Below are 19,965 nucleotides of genomic sequence, written 5' to 3' on the forward strand. Positions count from 1 at the left end.
GTTCACTCCCATTTTCTGGCATTTTCAGGTTTGTTTTCTGTTTTATAAAAGCCTTATTAGCTGCCTGTTTCTAATATAACAAAGACACTCTAGACTCAAACAGTGTTTTTCACAAGGAGAAGGTGGTAGTTCTGTACTTGTGGCAAGGTGCTGTCTGGCCCTAACATCTGTTTGTCATTAAAGAGAACATTGCAAAAAACAGGGGCAAAGATAATGTTAAATGCACCAGGTTAAATGAGGAAACTGTGTTGCCCTGCATCCCTTTCTTGCACCCCTGGAAGAAACATTGCAGCTTCCTGGAACTCTGTGTAGACTGTGGTGTGTTCGACCTAGAGATGGAGCATGAACACAGAGAGGAGACTACTGCAGTGCAGTGCTAAAAGCAGCATTTCCAGGAATAAGGCTGTTCTTAGCGCTTATCAAATTATCTGTAACACTTGCTATATGCTATTCCTCTCCACAAATGTGTGGGTGGAAAAAAGATCGATGGAAAAAATTTGAAAATGGTGTTGTGTGGATGATAAGAACCAGTCTGCTTAGAAAAGATTGAAGTGCTTTTGTGGCTTCCAAAATACTGCATACACTGTTCAGAGCCTGAGCAGGGGCGCTAAGACAGTGATCAGATGCTAAAAGCTGAACATTTGCTAATGAAAAGCTGCAGGTTGGTTTATTCTGTGGGTAAAGAATAAGCATAGCAAATTAGGGAGAGAGTTATTTTAAAGACTTTGGGAATGATTAAATAGATATATCATTAAATGTCTATACACAGTGTGCACAGTGGGAACCACTGATGAGTAAGACCTTTATGAGGACCTCTGTAGTTATACTTGGCACAGAACAGTGATGCTTGTTGACACCATAGTGAGTTCTTCACTTCACAGTGGGCTAAATGAAACTGTGGTTTTGGTAAAATGAATCCAACCTGTAGTAAACGTTCATCCAAGTCTCCAAACCACCATGCAGTTTGGCACAGCTACTTCCCTCAACTTTGTGAAAGTAGCAGGGCTGTTTTAGCTGTGCTTTTGTAGCTTGTATAAATGAGGTTTCTTTAAGCTGGGGATATTGTTCTCCTCAGGTGAGGAGAAATCACCTCCCAAAACAAACAAAAAATTAAAAAGGCCTAATCTTATCCTTTATAAAAAAAAAAAGACCCCTGTTTTATGCATAATGTCAGAAGAAAATACATGCTTGTGAACTTAGAGAAATGTGTTTCTCCCCATCCCCTAAAGACTGTTTTTTGAGTATCTCAAGCCAAATAAACTTTTGTTTAAAACTTCCCATTACCTAGAACTTTTATAAAGTCTGGACATTGCTCAACATTGATACTGCAGCCAGAAAACTGGATGAGCAGCTGCTTCCACAACTGCCCCGATGCTGTCTGCCTGCCAACCCAGGGAGCTGCCAGCTCTCTGCCTGCTGGATACTTGTGGTCTGTGATCTCAGCTCTGCTCCAGCATCTTGTTACTCGGCTTAAAGGAGTAAAATGTAGTGCCACAGGGCCAATTCTTTTAGTTTGTGTGTACCTCAGGAGAGGATGAGGAAGAAAAGGCCTATTGGAAATAGCCTCTGTCACTTTAATTCAGCACAACATTATCTTTACAAAGTGATTCAAATCTTTTGACTCAAGTGATTCTTAATAATAATGGAATATAAATAAATTAAGCCAATGTTCAGCATTTATAAAGAGGAGGAAGCAAAGGGAGGGGTAAAGCCCTTCTGTTTCTGCCAAACAGTGGAGGAAAACTCTTCCTCCTTTTCCCCGCCTGAAGTAGGCAGCTCTATCCCATAGCTTTCCTTCACTGGGATAGAGAGCTCATCTTCCTCTTCATATCTCTCCAGCCAGAGCCCATAATGATCCTTCTTGATAGCCTCAGATGAGAGTTGGGTGTTTTGTCATTGATTTTTTTTCCTGTAATTTTGCAATAACACCTAAAAGTAAAAACTGTGATGAAGTCAATCTAACTGTGTATAACAATACGTTTTTGTTTATGCAGATCTGAGAGTGAGTTACTGCTTTACCAAATTTGAAGATGGAAAATGTTCTGTGCCGAAGTCCCGAAACCACTCCAAACAAGAGTGTTGTTGTGCCTTGAAAGGACAGGGATGGGGTGATCCGTGTGAACTCTGCCCAGAGGAAGCAGATGGTGTGTTATTAAATACTTTACCTTGGTGTTATGATAATCTCTCAGAACGGAAAGAAGATTGGGATTCTTAGAAGAAGAAATTAGGGAAAATAATTTTCCAGAGGTGTTCAACCATAACAATTGCCAGTGATCTCTGTAGATGCCTTTGCAGTTGCAAAAAAGGTCTCTCAAGAAATACATATTCCATGTTTGCTTTGCAGATTTGTCGGTGTGATTAGGTGGAGAGTATAATGCTCTGAAGGAGTTAGATACTAAAATCAGAGGAGAGTGTTAGGTCCTTGATAGGTTCTGACTGTACAGATCTGCCAGACACAAAGGAATTCCTCTAATTGTAAGGAAGTATAGGAAGTGGCTCCATAACATGAAATCTCTTTAATTCTTTTAAGAACAGTAGAACTAGAACTGGATCCACATATCAGTCCCCATGTCACATTTTCTGGCCATGTTTTATTATTAAAAAAAAAACAAAACTCATTCTCATCATTGTGAAGGACTTGCAAAAAGAAATGGCATAACTGCGGCCCTGATGAAGGAAAGGCTCCCTACCCAGAATTGTGCTAAACACTTTCCTTTTTACTATTCTTTGTAAGAATCTGACTAACAAGGCATCAAAAAAGTCAACAGGGCTTTGTACCCTTGTAGTACAATTTAATTCATAATGACACATGGGTTTCAGCAATACGTTAATATAGTTCATTTCATTAATAAATCATGTAGATGTTTTGCAGACAATCCTCCCCAAAGCCAAGGGGGGGGAAAAAGAGATATAAGATGCACCAGTTGCAATACTCCTTTGAGGCTTATTCTCTGTGCGTGTCTCATTCAGTTGCCCCTGGAGTGTTTGAGCCAAAGTCGGTTGGAAAGGCATGGTACACTTCACAGCATTTCCTTGAAGTGTCATTTCGTATATTTTTCCCAGTCCAAACTGCTCTCAAATGATGAGATCATGGCCATTTTTCTCATCTTTTAAAAAAGAAAAGGCTTCAAGATATCTGAGCCTAGGAAATTTATGTCTTAGCATGTCCTGGGCAGTGAAGTTTTTTTAGGTACTCAGTTGTTGTCTTTGACATGTTCTCCACCGTATCGCACCCGAATGCAGGCTAGCAAACCCGAGCACACGCACCACTTGAGTCCCCTTCTGAAGGCTTGAGCAAGTGGTACTGTTTGTGCTGCCCAGTGTAGGGGGCTGAGTTCCCTGCTCCCTGAGTAGCACTATGCTAGGCACCTTGTTCTTGTCAGTGCACAGTGTGCATCTATATTTAACTTCCATGTTGGACAACCTCAGCAAAGGTTAGCTAGTGTGTTTCAGCTAAAGAATAACATAACATTTGTTCAGCCATCTCTAAGATTGTATGTACTGTAAACCTCTTTACAGCCTATTGAGATTTCAAAGCAAAAAGTTGCGTCTTGGGAAGGGTTCTATTATGTTCTGAGCAGGGTCAATAGAGCAGATACTCCACGGTGGCCTGAGGTGGCTTGAATTACTGTCCTGTGTCGCTGTATCCAGAGTACCGCTTAGAGGGGAGAGGAAGGAGGTTACTTTCATATGCAGGGCTTGTATTTTTTGTTTAGTGTCAGACCAAAACTATGTGGGTTTTTGAATCTGAATGACCTTTGTGATCACATTGTATTTTGGTCCATCAGTGTGGAAATTTATGATTTCTTAGATAGTTTAATGCCCGGAATATGCTAGGTAATTCACAGAAATAAGGAAGTACATTCTTTCTGCGACAAAGAGTAGAGAATGACTGAAAAGACTTGCATCATCTTTAAGTCTTTAAAAACAGCTCAATAAATCCTTGTGGATTTGGAAACTGTGTGGTAACTTCAGTCTAAGCTGAACCCAGAAATTATACTCTCAGCCTATCTGTAGTAAAATTATTGCTTACTGTGGAGAGGTTGAGATGCTTTGAGCAGCTACTAACTAGTGACTACGAATTAAATTGTAGAAAATCTTTCATTTACAAGAGAAAAGAATGCAGTCATTGGTATTGTTACATTTTTAATGGAAATACTGCATTAGTTTGCTCCTTAAAGGAAGTTAAATAATGCAAATTATTTGCAGGATTTTACATATATGTAAAGAAGATAGGGTGAAATATAAAGTGAGCATACATTTTTTACATGTTTGTAAGACCAAATTAAGTTATAGGCTTACATATTATATTTCTGAATCTGCACATGAGTACATGCACAGGGACACACATACAAAAACACACTTAAGTGTATTAAAATAGTGAGGAGTGCTGCCAGTATCTGACTGGAAGGATGAATCACTACTAGTGGTTCTGTAGCTCATGGGTAATGTTGATTGCCAAGACAGAATTTAGCATATGGTTTGACTTGGGTTTTTTTGGTTTGTTTGTTTGTTTTTTACAGAGGCATTCCGGCAGATTTGTCCATTTGGAATTGGCATCCTTGTTGGACCTGGTGATGCAAGGCTGGGTGAGTGACTGAACTGTATGTTACCATTGTAGCATTAGTATGCCATTTTCTACCCATAAGCTATCCTCCCTTTCAACTGCAAAGAACATCTCTGCAAATATTTCTAAAAGCCATGAATCTTAGAAATGTCTAGACGTTATTTTCAATTATTTATACAGATTTTAAATTCAAGCCTGAATCTCTTGTATATCAGAAATTAATCTTATTTTAGAGCAGCACATTTAGCTTTTTAATTTAGACTGAGATGACTTTCTAGGAAACTTGTCTATGATCTAGCAAATGAACCATATCGTATACTTTCCCTTTCATATAGAATATATGTAGCTTATTTACAGTGAAAGCTTTTAATCCTCCAGTAAGTGCACACCACAGTTTCCCAGATCCCCTCAGTGCATTATATTCTCTCCCAAGACAAACAGCACTTCGGCTGTATTGGCAAAAGATTTTCAGTTAAGGTGAGTTGGATGGCTACTGTTTTTGATATCTCTTTTGCCTATGGCCCTGCTCAGAGAGATATTTTATCTCGCATTTGGAATCAGTTTCTGTTCTGCTTTCTGAAAGCTGACCTGCAAGTTGGATTCTGTGCCCTCATCCTCACAAATCAAATTTCATATAATATTAGTATTTTTGTTGTGGGCTCAGGAGTATTTTCTGCCAGAACAAAACTTGTTCTTTGAGAGGGGTCTAAAACCACATGAAATAAAGTGCACTAAATATGTTCTTTGTTTTTCTGGTCAAGATGTGGATGAGTGCCTTGATCCAGATAATTGTAAATTTGGGCAGTGTATCAACACAGATGGGTCTTTCCGCTGTGAATGTCCATATGGTTACATCCTGCAAGGAGCTCAATGTGTGGGTAAGTATAGCTGTTTCATCTTCCATTTTAAAGCATCTTCTGAATCCCTAAGTATGGTATTAAGGAACAGTGGGGATATATTCTAATATTGTGGCATATCCATCCTCATTGATACTCAAAAGCCAACTGGGCAGGGCTGGAGCAACCTGCTCCAAGTTGGTCCTGCTCTGAGTGGGGGCTTGACTCAGATAACCTCTGCCGGTCCCAAATTTTGCTAGGACTCTATAACTAATTCATTAACCTAAGTGAGTTCTTGGATTTTAAACTGGCATATATCAAGAACCTTAAGTTTTATACTTTCTAGTTGAGTGTAACCCTGTATTCCTGCCTTAACTGCTCGCAGATACTGATGAATGTGCTGTTGGAAATCCGTGTGGAAATGGAACTTGCAGAAATGTGGTAGGAGGTTTTGAATGCACCTGCGTTGAGGGATTTGAGCCTGGACCAATGATGACCTGTGAAGGTGAGACTCCCAAGTGTTCAGGATTGTCATTGCACTTTTATGGTGAAATACAGTTTCCTGATTTCAGAAACAGCTGAGGAAAGTAAAGCAGCTAAAAAAAATAGACACTTTTGGAATGATGCATCTTTATCTGAAACAGAAAAATAAGTTCCTTATTCTGGTATCCACTTTGAACTGTGGTACTTCTTTGTGGAAATTGAGTGAACAGGCTTTGAGGTAGTAACTGCTAATGGACTTCCCAGGGAGCATGTTGGGGTATGGTCCCTACAAAACACTCCCCAGAAACACTGCTTATTGTACGTGCAGTTTTAGCTTACCTCCGAGATAACCCTTGAGTGAAGAGAGTCATTGTGGATGATTTCCAAAATGCTAAGCAAAGATCAGAGTAGATAATGGAACTCTTGGGTTTGTTTGGAAAGAGGGAACAAAACAGAAAACCCAATTACAGTACTATAAATTGACCATGGTACCCCGATGTTGAATATTTCCAGTGCTTTGGTCTCCCATTCCAAAAGTAAAAATTTGGAAGTGTGCAAAGAATGGGTTAGTAAGGAAGATCAGAGGTATAGAAGAGGTATGAAGAAAATTAATTAGACTAGAATTTTTCACTGTGAAAATGTGGCTGAAGAGATATGCAACTGAAATCTATAAATCCATGACTGGTAAACGTACCAGAGCTGGAGGGAAAATGTAAGACAAACCAAAGCAAACATTTTTTATATGCATAGTGCTTACTTAAGTTGTGGAACTCATTACTGCAGAATATTAGTGAGGCCACAAGTATAAATTGTTCCAAAAAAGATCGTACAAATTTGTGTGGGAATCCGTCAGTGGAAATTAAACTTGATAGTTTAGATGTGGCTTTTGGCTGTGGAAGTCCTTAAATTGAGGGGCTGTATCAGGAGAAGGATCTCTGTGTATACGGTAAGTTTTGTTTGTTGTTTGTTTTTTTAAATACTCTCCTCCAATTACTTCCAGAGAAAGGAAAATGTCCTAGGACATTCTGACACTCTCATCTGACCTGACACAGCTGTTCTTAAATTATCTGCCACAATCTAGTTTGCAATCCCTTACAAGAGATTGCTTCCACTTTTGCATTAGCTTGTTTTAGCTTTATATGCAGTTAGAGCTTCATTCACTTCCCCGTGGAATTTGGGTGAGAGGTCCAGTTGCAGCGGAGGAATTAGCAGAGTGTGTAAACATCATTAGCAATAATTTCTAGAGTAGCACAGAGTGTGTGTAAATGCACTTCAAAATGATAATGCTTCCAGTAGGGTATTGTTTTGTGGAATTCCATGTACAAAGAAGATGAATTAACGAATCTAGAATTTAAAAATAACTAGCCATAAAAACTGAGCCTGGATGTGTAAAAGAGATGTTTTAACTCAGACAGTATTTTGGCAGTATGGATCTGGAAATTATTTCCATTGACTGTTTGCCATTGAAGATAGTGAGACTTCAGGTAGCTGTGCAAAGATCCTGGCAACTGGGATGCCTGCTGGCTGTTCCTAAACAGAAATCCATTATTAGTAGAACTGTGGGTCCTCAAGCATTAAAATTTAGCCCTCAGCAAACTGGGATTTGTGATATCGAGCATAACTAAAACCTGTGTATTCTTGCCTGCTGCATCTCGCAAAAGCGTGTTTCACTTCCCATGTGGTCTTTGTCGCTCCGAATCCAGATGTGAACGAGTGCATTCAGAACCCTCTGCTTTGCGCTTTCCGCTGCGTGAACACCTTTGGGTCCTACGAGTGCAAGTGCCCCACCGGCTATGTTCTGCGAGAGGACCGGAGGATGTGCAGAGGTAAAGTTCCTGCTGGACTACTGCAGTAGTGGGCTGGAGTTTTAATCCCAAGAAGTAACTGAGTCAGAGAGGAGAATTTGGGATGAAATTCAATGCCTTGCATTATGGAGTTGATTATATTAGCCTTATCCTGCCTATAGAATTATACATCTGCATAAAATGAAGTCGTATTAGATGATGTGGCTTTATCTTGCCTTGAAAAAAGATCATTTAGGAGAAATCAATTTTCTTTAGACTAATAAATCTTATAGTTAATTTAGCACAGTAAAAGCTTGCGTAGAATTTGATTATGATTAGAAGTCCAAAGTCAGAATTTACTGTTGTGAATTTCCAGTAGGGTCTCTGTCTATAACGAAGTCTAAACCTGTGTTTTAGATCAGAATGAGTGTGAAGAAGGTATTCATGACTGCGACTCAAAACAAATGGAGTGCAAAAACCTAATAGGTACCTATATGTGTGTCTGCGGACCAGGTTATCAGCCCAGACCAGATGCAGAAGGCTGTGTAGGTAAGTGACGCTGAAGTGCTGAAGCTCTACAAACACACAGTTCCACAGCAGAGCTGAAAATTTTGGATTTGACAACAGTGTTAAGGAACTCAAGGGAAGAATTATGCAACTACCTTTATAACAGATCCACTGGTGCTATATACTCTTTCCTTCCCTGTTCTCCTCACTCTGTGCATACATCTGGGCAGTAAGTAGAAAATCTGGAAGTGTCTGTCTTTACAATCAGTTTGTACTGCTGTTGATGAATTGCTCTGAGTGAAGAAAGCAGAGAATTGGGCCTACTGCTGTAAATTTGTGTATCTCTGTTGACATGAATGAAGGTAGATCTGTATTGTTTTTAAACTTTGCAGTGCATTCAGAAGTGAAGCTGTAACTGTCAAATAATTTTGAAAAACAGTGAGGAACAAGTTGCAGAGAAAACTTAGTAACAAAATGTATGATGTTGAGCTGGACTGTCGTATTTCCTCTGAAAATTGAACAAAAGAGAATTTTAAGAAAGTCTGTATTTATGCAACTTTAACAAGACACAATGCACAGCTTAAAAAGTTCCATAGAAACCTTTCAAACCTGCATTAATCCAGTGAGGGGCTTGATTTTTGTCTATCGTTTCAAAAACGCAGATGAGAATGAATGTCAGACCAAACCTGGGCTCTGTGAGAACGGCCGCTGCATAAACACTGTGGGAAGTTACAGATGCGAATGCAATGAGGGATTCACTGTCAGTGACAGCCAGAACGAATGCCTTGGTAAGTCCCACAGTAACACCTCAGCAAACTCCCGCTTTAATAGCAGAAATTCTCTTTTCTGGGAGTCTCTGTATCTGTATTTTTGGCAGTGGGTGGTGACTCTTGGTTGGGATCGCTTTACCACTTAATATCTTTACTATATTTTGAAGAAGTGCTCAAGAGCTTAAGCTTAGAGATGTAGTAGTGAGTAAACACACTCTTGAATTTATGTACCTTCAGGAAAGGGCCTTCATAAGTAGGTGCCTTCCTGCAAGTTCACTCTTTCTGTGTTAATCGTATGCCTGCTTTGGTCTATTAGATTGTGCTGGCATGCTGTGAAAGCTCACCGTGCAGTGTGTTAGTCAGCCTGGAATTGCTCTGCCTTTTCTTTAGTTCCTATTTTCAGCCAGTCCTTTTTCTCTGGGTTCAGACAGAAACGTATCTTTTCATAAGCATAATGTAACTTGTCTTCCACCTTTTGCTAAATTTCCTGTCTTCTTTGTTTCCCTTAGAAATCGTGTTCTCTTTCTTACTGCTGGTAGTCTTTCATTCTCAGTTCCACAGTCCCAGGGTGAAGTATGCCTTCCTTTCTTTTATATTTCTGACTAAATTCCTAATATCTCATGACCCTCTGAAGGTCATCGCTGTTAGGATTCTGTGTGATGCATAATTTGTCTTCCAGACAACAGGGAGGGCTACTGCTTCATTGAAGTGTTACAAAGTATGTGTCAGATCGGATCAAGCAACAGGAACTCCGTCACCAAGTCTGAATGCTGCTGCGACGGTGGCCGAGGCTGGGGGCCAAACTGTGAGGTCTGCCCCTTCCCAGGCACTGTGGCCTTCAAAAAGCTTTGCCCTCATGGCCGAGGATACATGTCTAATGGAGCAGGTACTGCCCTGTTACACAATGCAAGATTCAGTGATAAGTTATGAACTCTTGCATTTTGCACTCTTGAATGATGTGAATTCCTTAAACAGAATGCGGTTAAATACTTCAGATATCAGTCCAAATATTCTGCACGTTTTTGTGTGGAGAGAATGCAGGATGTGGTGGGGGAGGGTGCGTAGCCACAGACTCTGGGTGCCCCGGCACCCAGCCCAGTCCTAGGCTCCTGACTGGCTTCGCAGATGCTTGTTTTGCATGCTGAGTGATTGACAGGCGCTTGGATGGGCATGCGCACGCTCGCGTTTGAGTGTATGGTAGGTACTGATTAAGAGCTATTTGTGTATATGAAAGCAAAGTGGGGTTTATTTTTTTATTTATGGAGGCTAATACGCGATCAATTCTAGTTGTCCATGTTTTCTTACTTAGTATTTCTCCGTAGTCTGTGAAATACTTCATGATTTTATGTTGTTTTTATGTAGGGGTTTTTTTTCCATGTCAGGTCACAAGGATCTACTGAAGTTGGATAAAATATGTTCTTCTTATTCTTCGTTTATGAACTAACCTCTATTTAATTGCAGATATTGATGAGTGCAAGGTTATTCATGATGTCTGTCGTAATGGGGAATGCATCAATGAGAGAGGATCTTATCGTTGTCATTGCAATCTTGGCTATACTACAGATATAACTGGCACTCTTTGCATAGGTAGGTTTTTCGTTGTGTTGTGTATTTAAGTTTATTGCTCTGAGATGGCTTGGAGAAGGAAGCACAGAAATTTTGAAAAATGAGAAAAGTAAATGCCATTCATTAGCAGGTTTGGGGGATTTCTTTCTGATTATTTTAAAACGTATTATCACAAATCCTGTTTGTCATCATTTAAGTGTCTGCTTTTTCCTTTTTTAGATCTGAATGAATGTAATGAGTCACCGAAACCTTGCAATTTCATCTGCAAAAACACAGAGGGGAGCTTCCAGTGTTCGTGTCCGAAAGGGTACATCCTCCAAGAAGATGGGAGAAGCTGCAAAGGTAAAAAGTGAGAAGAGTTTGCTGCAGAAATTCTGTGTTTCACAGGCAAATACCAATCCAAGAACATTCAGGTGATGTAAATCTGTCTGCTTGATTTGTGTAAGTATTTCCACTAAGGACAGTGGAAATTGGCTTGCACAGGATGGAGCTGATGTTTTAATTAACTTGATAATGTGGATGAACAGTAGATCCCCATGAATTTTTTCAGGCTGATAGCAGCTGGTCTTAAAAGGTTTGGGAACCAGTGGTATAAACGGTTGGTCCTGTAATGGTAAGCCCGTTGATTTAAGCTGTATTTTGCAATGATAAATGTATCTTAATGGCTGCTAATTATAGTAACTCTAATGATCTGTGGCAAAAAGATGAACAGGGTTTACAGAACCTTGTGCAGCTTCAACAAAGTTTTAACCTTCCACCTCTGCAGCATTCTGGGTAAGGGACAGCAGGGCAAGAGATATTTAAAAATGTTCATTATATTTTTATTTATTTATGTATCTTGGTAGCAAAGGTCTGGCTAAAACCCACGCAAGTTAGAGCAGCAGTTCTAACCTTGGAATTGGAAATAATGGTTTACTCTGTCATTAGCATTTAAATATTTCTTCTGGAGTAATAGCATTCTTCATTGCAATACTATTTCGCAGTCTGACACTGCTTCTTGTGAAGATGGAGACTTCCCATTTATAGACTGCAATGAGAGCAGACATTTATTTTGTAATAGCATCTTTTGGAAAGATGAGAGTGGTTGCTGTAATCCTGCATTAGCATGACTCCAAAGTCCCAGTCGCTACATGTGGGGCTCCATGTGAGAGGAACTGGAAGCCAGCATGGAAAGTGAGGCAGAGATTCATAAGGCTTCGTTTGATATGTCATTTGTTTGCAGTCAGTTCTGTCTAAATCCAGCAGGACTATTGGCTCCTCCTTAGGGAACACAAGCGAAAAATGTCTACTTCTTTTTTAGATCTTGATGAATGTGCAACAAAGCAGCACAACTGCCAGTTCCTTTGTGTCAACACTATTGGGGGCTTTACTTGCAAATGTCCTCCTGGATTCACTCAGCACCATACAGCCTGCATAGGTAAGACACGTGGGAATGTAGACTCAGATTTGGGATTTCTTACTGACTGTTCCTGCAGAAGCAAAGTAACAAGAAGGTGGAATCAGCTTTTTAAGAAACCAAATGGAAAGCTAGGCCAAATACTGATCCCAGTCCTACTAGAGCGGAAGGTGCAAAAAGGCTCTTCCTCCTACCTTCCCTTGTTTTCACAATCCATGTCTTTGAATTTTCCCACTGCAAAGACCTTACAGTAAAAACACTAATTGGTAAATCGTTTCTGATCCTTTCTTCACCAGCAAGTGAAAAATTCATTATATATCTGTAGTTCATTGCAGGTCCCACACTAGAGGCCATGTCAAGGATCCTTTAAACTATAAGCACTAAATACATACATTTCTGCAGTTGTCCTTTGAACACATACCCACTAGGTCTGTGGAAATGTCAAATGAAACTACTTCCTGCAAACACTGTGTTCTGCTCTGCAAGTTGGATCTGGTTTGCAGCAGTTTGATCCTGTGGTATTGGTATGAGTTTGGGGGTGTTTTGAAGACAAACATCGAACTCCAGATCCTTGGTGAAGAAAGGAAACATTTCTCTTCCCATAGCTGTTGCTAGTGTTTCCAAATGAAAATGCAATATCAGCTCTCCTTCTGTAGTGCAAGGTAGAAAATGGAGAGGACAATAAGATGTCTACATTGCTCATGTTTCTCTGTGGCTTGTCAGTCTGTTCATTGTCAGCATTGCTAAATGCTATCTTCACAACAAGTAATAAAAACTAACACTAAGGCTTTGGTTTCCTTCAGACAATAATGAATGTGCTACTGAAATCAATCTCTGTGGGGCAAAGGGTATTTGCCAGAATACACCAGGAAGTTTTGTTTGTGAGTGTCAGCGTGGCTTCTCACTCGATCAGACTGGGCTTAGCTGTGAAGGTAGGTAAAACAGACAGTGCATTTAACTTGGACTTCTCTTGCTTCCTTGGTCTTCTCTTGTCATACTGTCATCCAAGAAGGACCTGTGGAGCGAGCACGTGTAGATCGTGTGTGGGTATGTGGGTATGGAAAGTTAGCAACAAGGAGATATTTCTCTCCACGGGCCTGAATAGATAGATTTAATCCTGGATGCTAAAGAGCTGGACAGAAATTTTCTGTGGAAACTGTAATTTAGCCTTTAGCCTGAAATGTTTTAGTTTACGCATCATAAGTTCAGTGAACTTCTGTTGAATCTTGCCTGAATTTCTGAGGCACTGAGGACAGGAAGTCTCGCAAGTTCAAGGCAACTTGCTAAACAGATAGTGCAAGGGCTGCAGACTTTATTCCTCTCAGTTCCTAGATCCTCTAGAGCCTTCTCCTGGGACAAAGGTTAGTTTACTTTGAAACAGGATATGCTGGGATTCCCAGGTTGGATGCTCGGGTACAAGCCAAGGAGCTCTTTACTAGTAGCTGAGAGCAGTAGGAAGGCCTTGGTGGTCCCTTGTACGGATGGCTTTCTGCTCTCTGCTCCACAGCACAATGCAGAAGCCTTGAATATTGTGGCTGAATTGGAGCTTTCAGTAGTTTTCAGCCCTAAGTTACTTGCTGTGGAGCCACAAATCCAAACCTGAAGTGGTCTTCAAAGGCTGGCCAGTGTTTTGGAAAATACTGGAATATATGGTTATATATGATACATGAATATATATGATTATTTTTAATACACTCTTCAATTATAGCATAATTTGAGCTTCTTTCCAAAGATTCAGAGTGTATCTCACCTTTCTAGATGTTGATGAATGTGATGGAAACCACCGGTGTCAGCATGGTTGCCAGAATATAATTGGAGGATACAGGTGTAGCTGCCCACAAGGATATCTTCAGCATTACCAATGGAACCAATGTGTTGGCAAGTCATTTTTTTAAATTCGTACATTAAAATGCTTGTTACCTTTATTAGCAGCAAGAAATGAAGAGCTGTGGGGCAGTTTGCCATATTTTTTTTCTGATTATAATTCACAAAGTTCAGTGAAGCTTAATTATAAATGTGATGTGTCCTCTGGCGAAAAGCAAAGCTGATAGGAAACACCCAATCAGGCCAAGGCCCTGATTCAATGAAGTATTTAAGCACAAGCTCATCCTTGAGGGTGCTGGAAGTTGTATTGACTTTGAGGGAACTGGTATTGCTCGTGTATTTCATGATCCAAACTAGGATGCCTTACTCAACCATGCAGCACTCTACTCAGACACAGCTCCCATCTGAGACTTGATGGTAGGTAGAACCTGGCAGAATCAAACCCACAAGTCTGAATTGTTACAGTGTAATATTAAACTTCTGGCCTAACGCATCTAAAATTCTCTTAAAATCATATTCAGTCTGTGCTTTTATCAATTTTAGCACGCCTAGAGGAAGGTTGTTTTGTGCAAGCCTGTTCTCTTTACAAAATTAACTATTTGTCATAATTCAGCAAGACTGCTGCAGTCTGTCTAAAGATGCTTCCCTGCAAGCACTGGGATACAGTTTATAAGATGTGCTTACAGGACACTCTTTTTTTGGTCGTAAATAGCAAATGGTAGTGCTCCTTATTTGTGCTAAAAAGTAAATATGCTGGTCAATTAAAATGCACATTTCTTCCCTGTTTAAACTTTGGTTTTGTCCCAAGTCTCTGAGCCCTCATAGATGAGGCTGCATGTGCAGAGCATTACTGCTGAGTATGACTTGAGCAGAAAGTGGGTCCTGTGCAGAAGTCATGGGAAATGTCTCTGCATTATGTTTCAGCAATGTAGCATGAACACACCAAATTCAAACAAGAGAAAAGTGAATCCTATTTCTGCTAATGACAGTTTTGTGCATTTTTAGTCACATTTAATGGACTTCATGCAAGCTAGTCTTGCATGGATAGTTAGAGATGTGTATGATGACCTCTTTGAGAACGGAGGGCTTCATAACTGTTTATTTGTCTTTCTTTGCTTTTGGAAACATAAAAATGCCTTTGCTTGTTATCATTGTGGTGCTCCAGGGAGGTCTCTGCTTTTAATTATGCTCACCAAACTTCCTGACATTTTATGTGGTCCTTGCTGTGACGTTTGTCTGCTTGTGCTCCAGCACTCAACACCTATTACATATAAGAGAATGGGAAGGGAGCACAAAAGGAGGGTGGTTTTCCAAAATATTAATTAGGCTAGCACAGTTTTGGGTTAAATTCAAATTTAATCTGTACAATAAATAATAACCAAAAAAGCCTGTAAATAAGAATCTGCATTTTCATCACTCCCAGGTCTGCTTGCTGGAGGATATTGTAGAATGTGAAAAAATGCAGCTCGCTCAGTTTTGCAAAATATCTTTGCTTTTTCCAAGTGAAATCCCTGTCTTCCTGAGTGATACCATTTAACTAGCCAGGCCTAGTTAAAAGCCTATTTTTAGCCCGGTTTTCAAACCAGGTGAACACTGTTATTCTGGCTTTTAAACCTATTGGCTACTCTGCAGATTTCCTAGAGGGAATATCAACTTCAAATTCCACAAGCACTGTTATTTCCCTCATTGAAAGAAAGACTTCAACTTGGGTGCAACAGATATTAGAGACTCAGCTGACACTTCCACCTTCTTGGACACCAGGTAGTCCAGGCAGAAACCCAAACTGTAGGGAAGGAGTCTTGGTTACCTCCAGCATCAGGGCACCCCTCCTTCCTGATGAAGTTGAACATGGAAGCGTAGTGGGTGTCAGTGAGCGCAAAGCACCTGTGAGCAAGGCTGGCACCTGACAGCACAGTTCATACATTATCCATGCCTAGTGTACCTGTTTTTTTTCTCTCTTTTCATATTTTTTCTTTCCAACAATCACCCAAAATATGGGACCTAACCTCACCAGTGTCCACACTCAAGCTGGTGTGAAGCTAGACCAAGGAGCACATCTCCTCTTGGTGTAGCAACTCTTTGTGGCCCAAAATTGTGTTTATGATGTTGCCATAATTGTTGCGAGTTCAGCTGTGTTAGGTATGATGCCTTAATGATGGCAATTGAAATATTGCTCCAAGTTAATGGCAAACCTCCTACAGACCAGGTTTCAATACCTTGTGGTCTCCACATGTTCAAATTGTAATGTCTGTAACTGTGTATGCTTAAGATACTTATCTAGATCTCCTGGGTGTACCACAGGGGAAGAATCTATGTAATAGGTTTTTCCAAGACACTTCCTTCGTATTACTTGGCAATCCCAACTCTGCAAACAGTTTGTGTCTTTTTTAGCTTATTAATGAAGTGTTCAGGGACTTTTGATGTTGCTGCAACACATATTTAGATAATCACTGAAGAATGCTTTGGTTCCTCCCAAGCCTTGTACTGTGTGTGACTGCATCCCCTGCCCAGGCAGTTCTGTAGTGCACCATGCCATAAATCACACTGCAAGAAGTAAAGGGATTGCTTTTAAACAAGAATAGCCACATTGTTCGGAAAAAGACAATAATGTTCTGAATTAGTACTTATTCTCCTACAACCTAGATGCTCAGGTCAGCGATGCCGCTGTGTGCTGTATGTTTTATCCTTGCAGTGTCCAGAGGCTGGGCATGTGCACACGCAGACACGCACACATTCGGCTGCATTATCACAGCAAACGGAGAACAATAGCACTCAGAGCTTTTCAAAGCAATTTGCCTCATCAGAGAAAACGTTCATACCAACTGTATTTAACAAACCATCCATTTACAGTAAACAAGCCTGAACTGACCTTGAACTCCTACGGTGCCATTCTTGTGAAGTTTGGAAAAGGGCTGGCCCAGAATGCGTCACTCTTTCATACCAACAGCTGCTTTTATTTTTACTTTACTGCTTGCTCCTGTACCTTACCTGTACCTCCTATTTAAATGTTTCTGTGTAGGGAGGGATTCTCAGTGCTTGGAAAAGGTGTCGTAGTTTAAGTTGTTACTCTTTTTCCTTTAACGTTGTATAGCATTATAAACATGGGATAACAAGACCAGATTCTCAGCTGTACAAAGTTTTGTTCTTCTCAACTGTTTCTGGAGCAAAAGAAAGTTGCCGCCTCTGCTCTTCTGATCTCCAGAGCATGAGCTCACGTGGCATTAAACATCTTCTGCAGAGTAGGCCAAATGTTGCTCTGTTGTATGGTGTAGTCACTTCCTAGCGACCACTGCCCCAGCCAAGGGTGAGGCCAAGCACTGTTCTCTGTTTCTGGGCGGCTCATGTGGCAGCATGTTTAGCAACGGAGTCAAGCGTAGACCTTTCTGAAGGGGTAGGTCAGACTAGACCTGAGAATAAAAGTTAATGTGATATGTTCTGTTTCCTTTCCAGATGAAAATGAGTGTCTCAGTGCACACATTTGTGGAGGAGCATCTTGCCACAATACTTTGGGAAGCTATAAATGTATGTGCCCTACCGGATTTCAGTATGAACAGTTTAGTGGAGGTTGCCAAGATATCAATGAATGCGGTTCTGCACAAGCCCCATGCAGTTATGGTTGTTCAAATACTGAAGGTGGCTATGTCTGTGGATGTCCACCTGGTTACTTCAGAATAGGACAAGGGTAAGGGATTCTAATTTTAAACTAATGGACACTAAGGGGACATAATCCATTCCCTTCTCTGTAGTGTGGAGCTGCAGAACCACAGGCGATAGCGCCAGTGAAAAAGGGATGGGACTGTGGAGGTGCTTAAGTTTCACGCACCTGCCTAATTTGGACCTGAGGCAGCGGAGAGCTAACAGAGGGAAGGGAGTTATGTGGTTTTACTGCTTAAGGAAATTTGGTCCAGGGCTACTTGACTCAATAATCTCTCTTCAGCTGCTCCTTTCAACTCTCTCCTGCACAGCCAAGCAGCTAGCCAAGTTCTCCAAGCCTGCCACTTGGGAGCTCACACCTCTCTTTGTGATTTGTAGCGCATCGCTTCTCTCTCAAAACAAACAAACAAACAAAAAAACAAAACAAAAAAAAACAACAACAAACAAGAAAACCCCCCCACCAGCTCCAGAGTTAAACAATATTATACAAGTGGTTTCACCCACTGATTGGAATGACAATTTTGTGTGCTCTTGTGTTTCTGTACGTTCCGTATTCTTATGTGTTCCAAGTGAATCATTTTTGATTAAATATCCAATTCTCATTTGTCCCACTAGGAGTATTAGGGCATCGTGTAGGACCAAGCACTGAAATGGAAGGCATAAAGACTGTGGCTTAAATTTTCAGAAGTGACTAAAAGCTTTGGGATGCTCACTTGGGACACATTATGAAAGACCCGATTTTCAGATTTTTCAGCACTTTCTGAAAATTGGTCTCTTTCAATGTGTTCCAGGTCGGATGCCAGGAATTAATAACAACTTCTCAGAGCTTAAGCCTGTGTTTTTAGAACTGTTAAATATTGGCAGGTCTCTCTTAGGCAAAGCCTCATGGAGCCAGATTCTTGAAATCAAAGAGCTGGTTGCATTGTGATTCAGTGAGAATTTTGCCTGTTGACTTCAGTAGAAATTTTTCCTGGGAAAAGAGTACAACATAGTTGCTTTATTATTATTTGTATTCAGTCTCCTAAATTTAGCTTTGTTGAAATGTATGTCTTACTGGAATTAACCTGGTTTTCTTCTTTCCTCAGACACTGTGTTTCTGGAGTGGGGCTAGGCAGAGGTCAAGGACAAGAGTTATCAGTCAGTGGAGAAGTAGATGACAACTCCCTCTCTCCAGAAGCTTGTTATGAATGTAAAATCAATGGCTATCCCAAGAGAGGAAGAAAGCGCAGAAGCACTAATGAAACTGCAAATGAAGCAGAGGTAATTGACCTTCTTGGGTGAAAGGGTTTGGGGTTGTCGTGTGAAAGCCAGTCTCGGAAGAAAGTGTACCAAGAGAGAATCCCACAGGAAAAAATTAGACCCTGGAGTAAACCAAAGAGCTGTTTTTGAACATCAAATTCTGTGGGGGCTTTTTGAAGTTCTTCACTGTCATCAGGCAAACGGTCATCCTCTGAAGGCCTTTTATGCTAAATATCTGTGTTGCATCAAACACGAAAACTAAACGCCCACCCAGCTATCTAGAAGGCAGTGCACTCACCAGCAAAGGTCGCTTGATGTCAGAGGGCAGCGGGTATGTAAAACGCTTGTGTGACCTTGTGGCTGGACAGAACACGTTGATCCGAGTGGTGGGGACCCCTGGCCAAGCAGGGCCATGGCGAGTGTCTGGAGCTGGAAGCCTCTCCAAAGCAAACACAGAGCTCTGGACACAAATACTGGACCTGGAGGGAGTCCAGAGCATCCTGTTGCTGCAGCCTTTCTTGGGTCTCGTCTGTACCCTTACGGTCACCCAGCCTTCCAGGCTGGGGCAGGCAGTCCAGCGCGGCTGGGCGCGTGATGCTCACCTGCTGGCCTGGGCAGCAGGACAGGAGGCCAAGCTCCATGTATCACTGGTAGGAAGTCACTGGGAATAGGGACAGGTTTCCATTCGTCTCTGAATGGGGTAATGGCATGTCAGTGACATGCTTAAAATCTATTGCAGTGCTCACCCAACTCCTCTTCTTTGTAGCTGTTGTTGTCATCATTTTTTTTTAAACCAAATAATACCAATAAGAAGTGATGTCAGCACCTATATTACATGAAAAGCAGTCTGCTGTGTTACAAGTTTTGTCTTTACATAAAGGATATGCATCCCTTTTCACTCATCTTGGGGGGGGAGATATTTTCCTTTAGTTCTTAGCAAACATTTCTCAAAATAGCATTAAAGAAATGTAAATCCTTCACCATACTCCTCCTGCTGGGGTTTGTTATGAATTGATCACAACAGTGAGACACTACGTTCTTGAGACTGTTGTAATCCTGTTTGTTCTTCAGTTTGGCTTGCAGCAAAATTGTCCAGAAGCTGCCTGCTTCCAGCATTGCACCTCGGAGTATGAGTGCAGAAGTCATGGTAGAAGCATGATCTTGTAATGTATAATGTTATTGTAGTCTCTTGAACAAAATTAAAACTCCTTGCATTGCCTTAGGTGTGCAAGATTAGCTTATTTTTAACTTCTGGTAGTATAAGGTCAGAAATGCCCGGTCTAATGACCCAGTCCAAAATGCAGCACCAGTCACTGGACTTCAACCTTAATGTTTACAC

At 40.9% G+C, this 19,965-nt stretch overlaps 1 protein-coding gene across 1 annotated transcript in view; it reads left to right on the top strand.

Moving 5' to 3' along the window:
* The window catches only part of FBN1 (fibrillin 1), a 164,425-nt gene that overhangs the window by 141,969 nt on the left and 2,491 nt on the right, over positions 1–19,965 (top strand). Inside the window, exons 50-64 of the mRNA XM_067305931.1 lie at positions 1,995–2,144; positions 4,524–4,589; positions 5,329–5,445; positions 5,789–5,908; positions 7,590–7,712; positions 8,088–8,219; positions 8,840–8,965; positions 9,627–9,833; positions 10,409–10,534; positions 10,733–10,855; positions 11,814–11,930; positions 12,713–12,841; positions 13,668–13,787; positions 17,184–17,415; positions 18,473–18,647. Coding sequence (XP_067162032.1) covers positions 1,995–2,144; positions 4,524–4,589; positions 5,329–5,445; positions 5,789–5,908; positions 7,590–7,712; positions 8,088–8,219; positions 8,840–8,965; positions 9,627–9,833; positions 10,409–10,534; positions 10,733–10,855; positions 11,814–11,930; positions 12,713–12,841; positions 13,668–13,787; positions 17,184–17,415; positions 18,473–18,647 — 2,063 coding nt within the window. The remainder of the gene's footprint in view (positions 1–1,994; positions 2,145–4,523; positions 4,590–5,328; positions 5,446–5,788; positions 5,909–7,589; positions 7,713–8,087; positions 8,220–8,839; positions 8,966–9,626; positions 9,834–10,408; positions 10,535–10,732; positions 10,856–11,813; positions 11,931–12,712; positions 12,842–13,667; positions 13,788–17,183; positions 17,416–18,472; positions 18,648–19,965) is intronic.

This window comes from Apteryx mantelli, chromosome 15, assembly GCF_036417845.1.
Source record: "Apteryx mantelli isolate bAptMan1 chromosome 15, bAptMan1.hap1, whole genome shotgun sequence".
NCBI lineage: Eukaryota > Metazoa > Chordata > Aves > Apterygiformes > Apterygidae > Apteryx > Apteryx mantelli.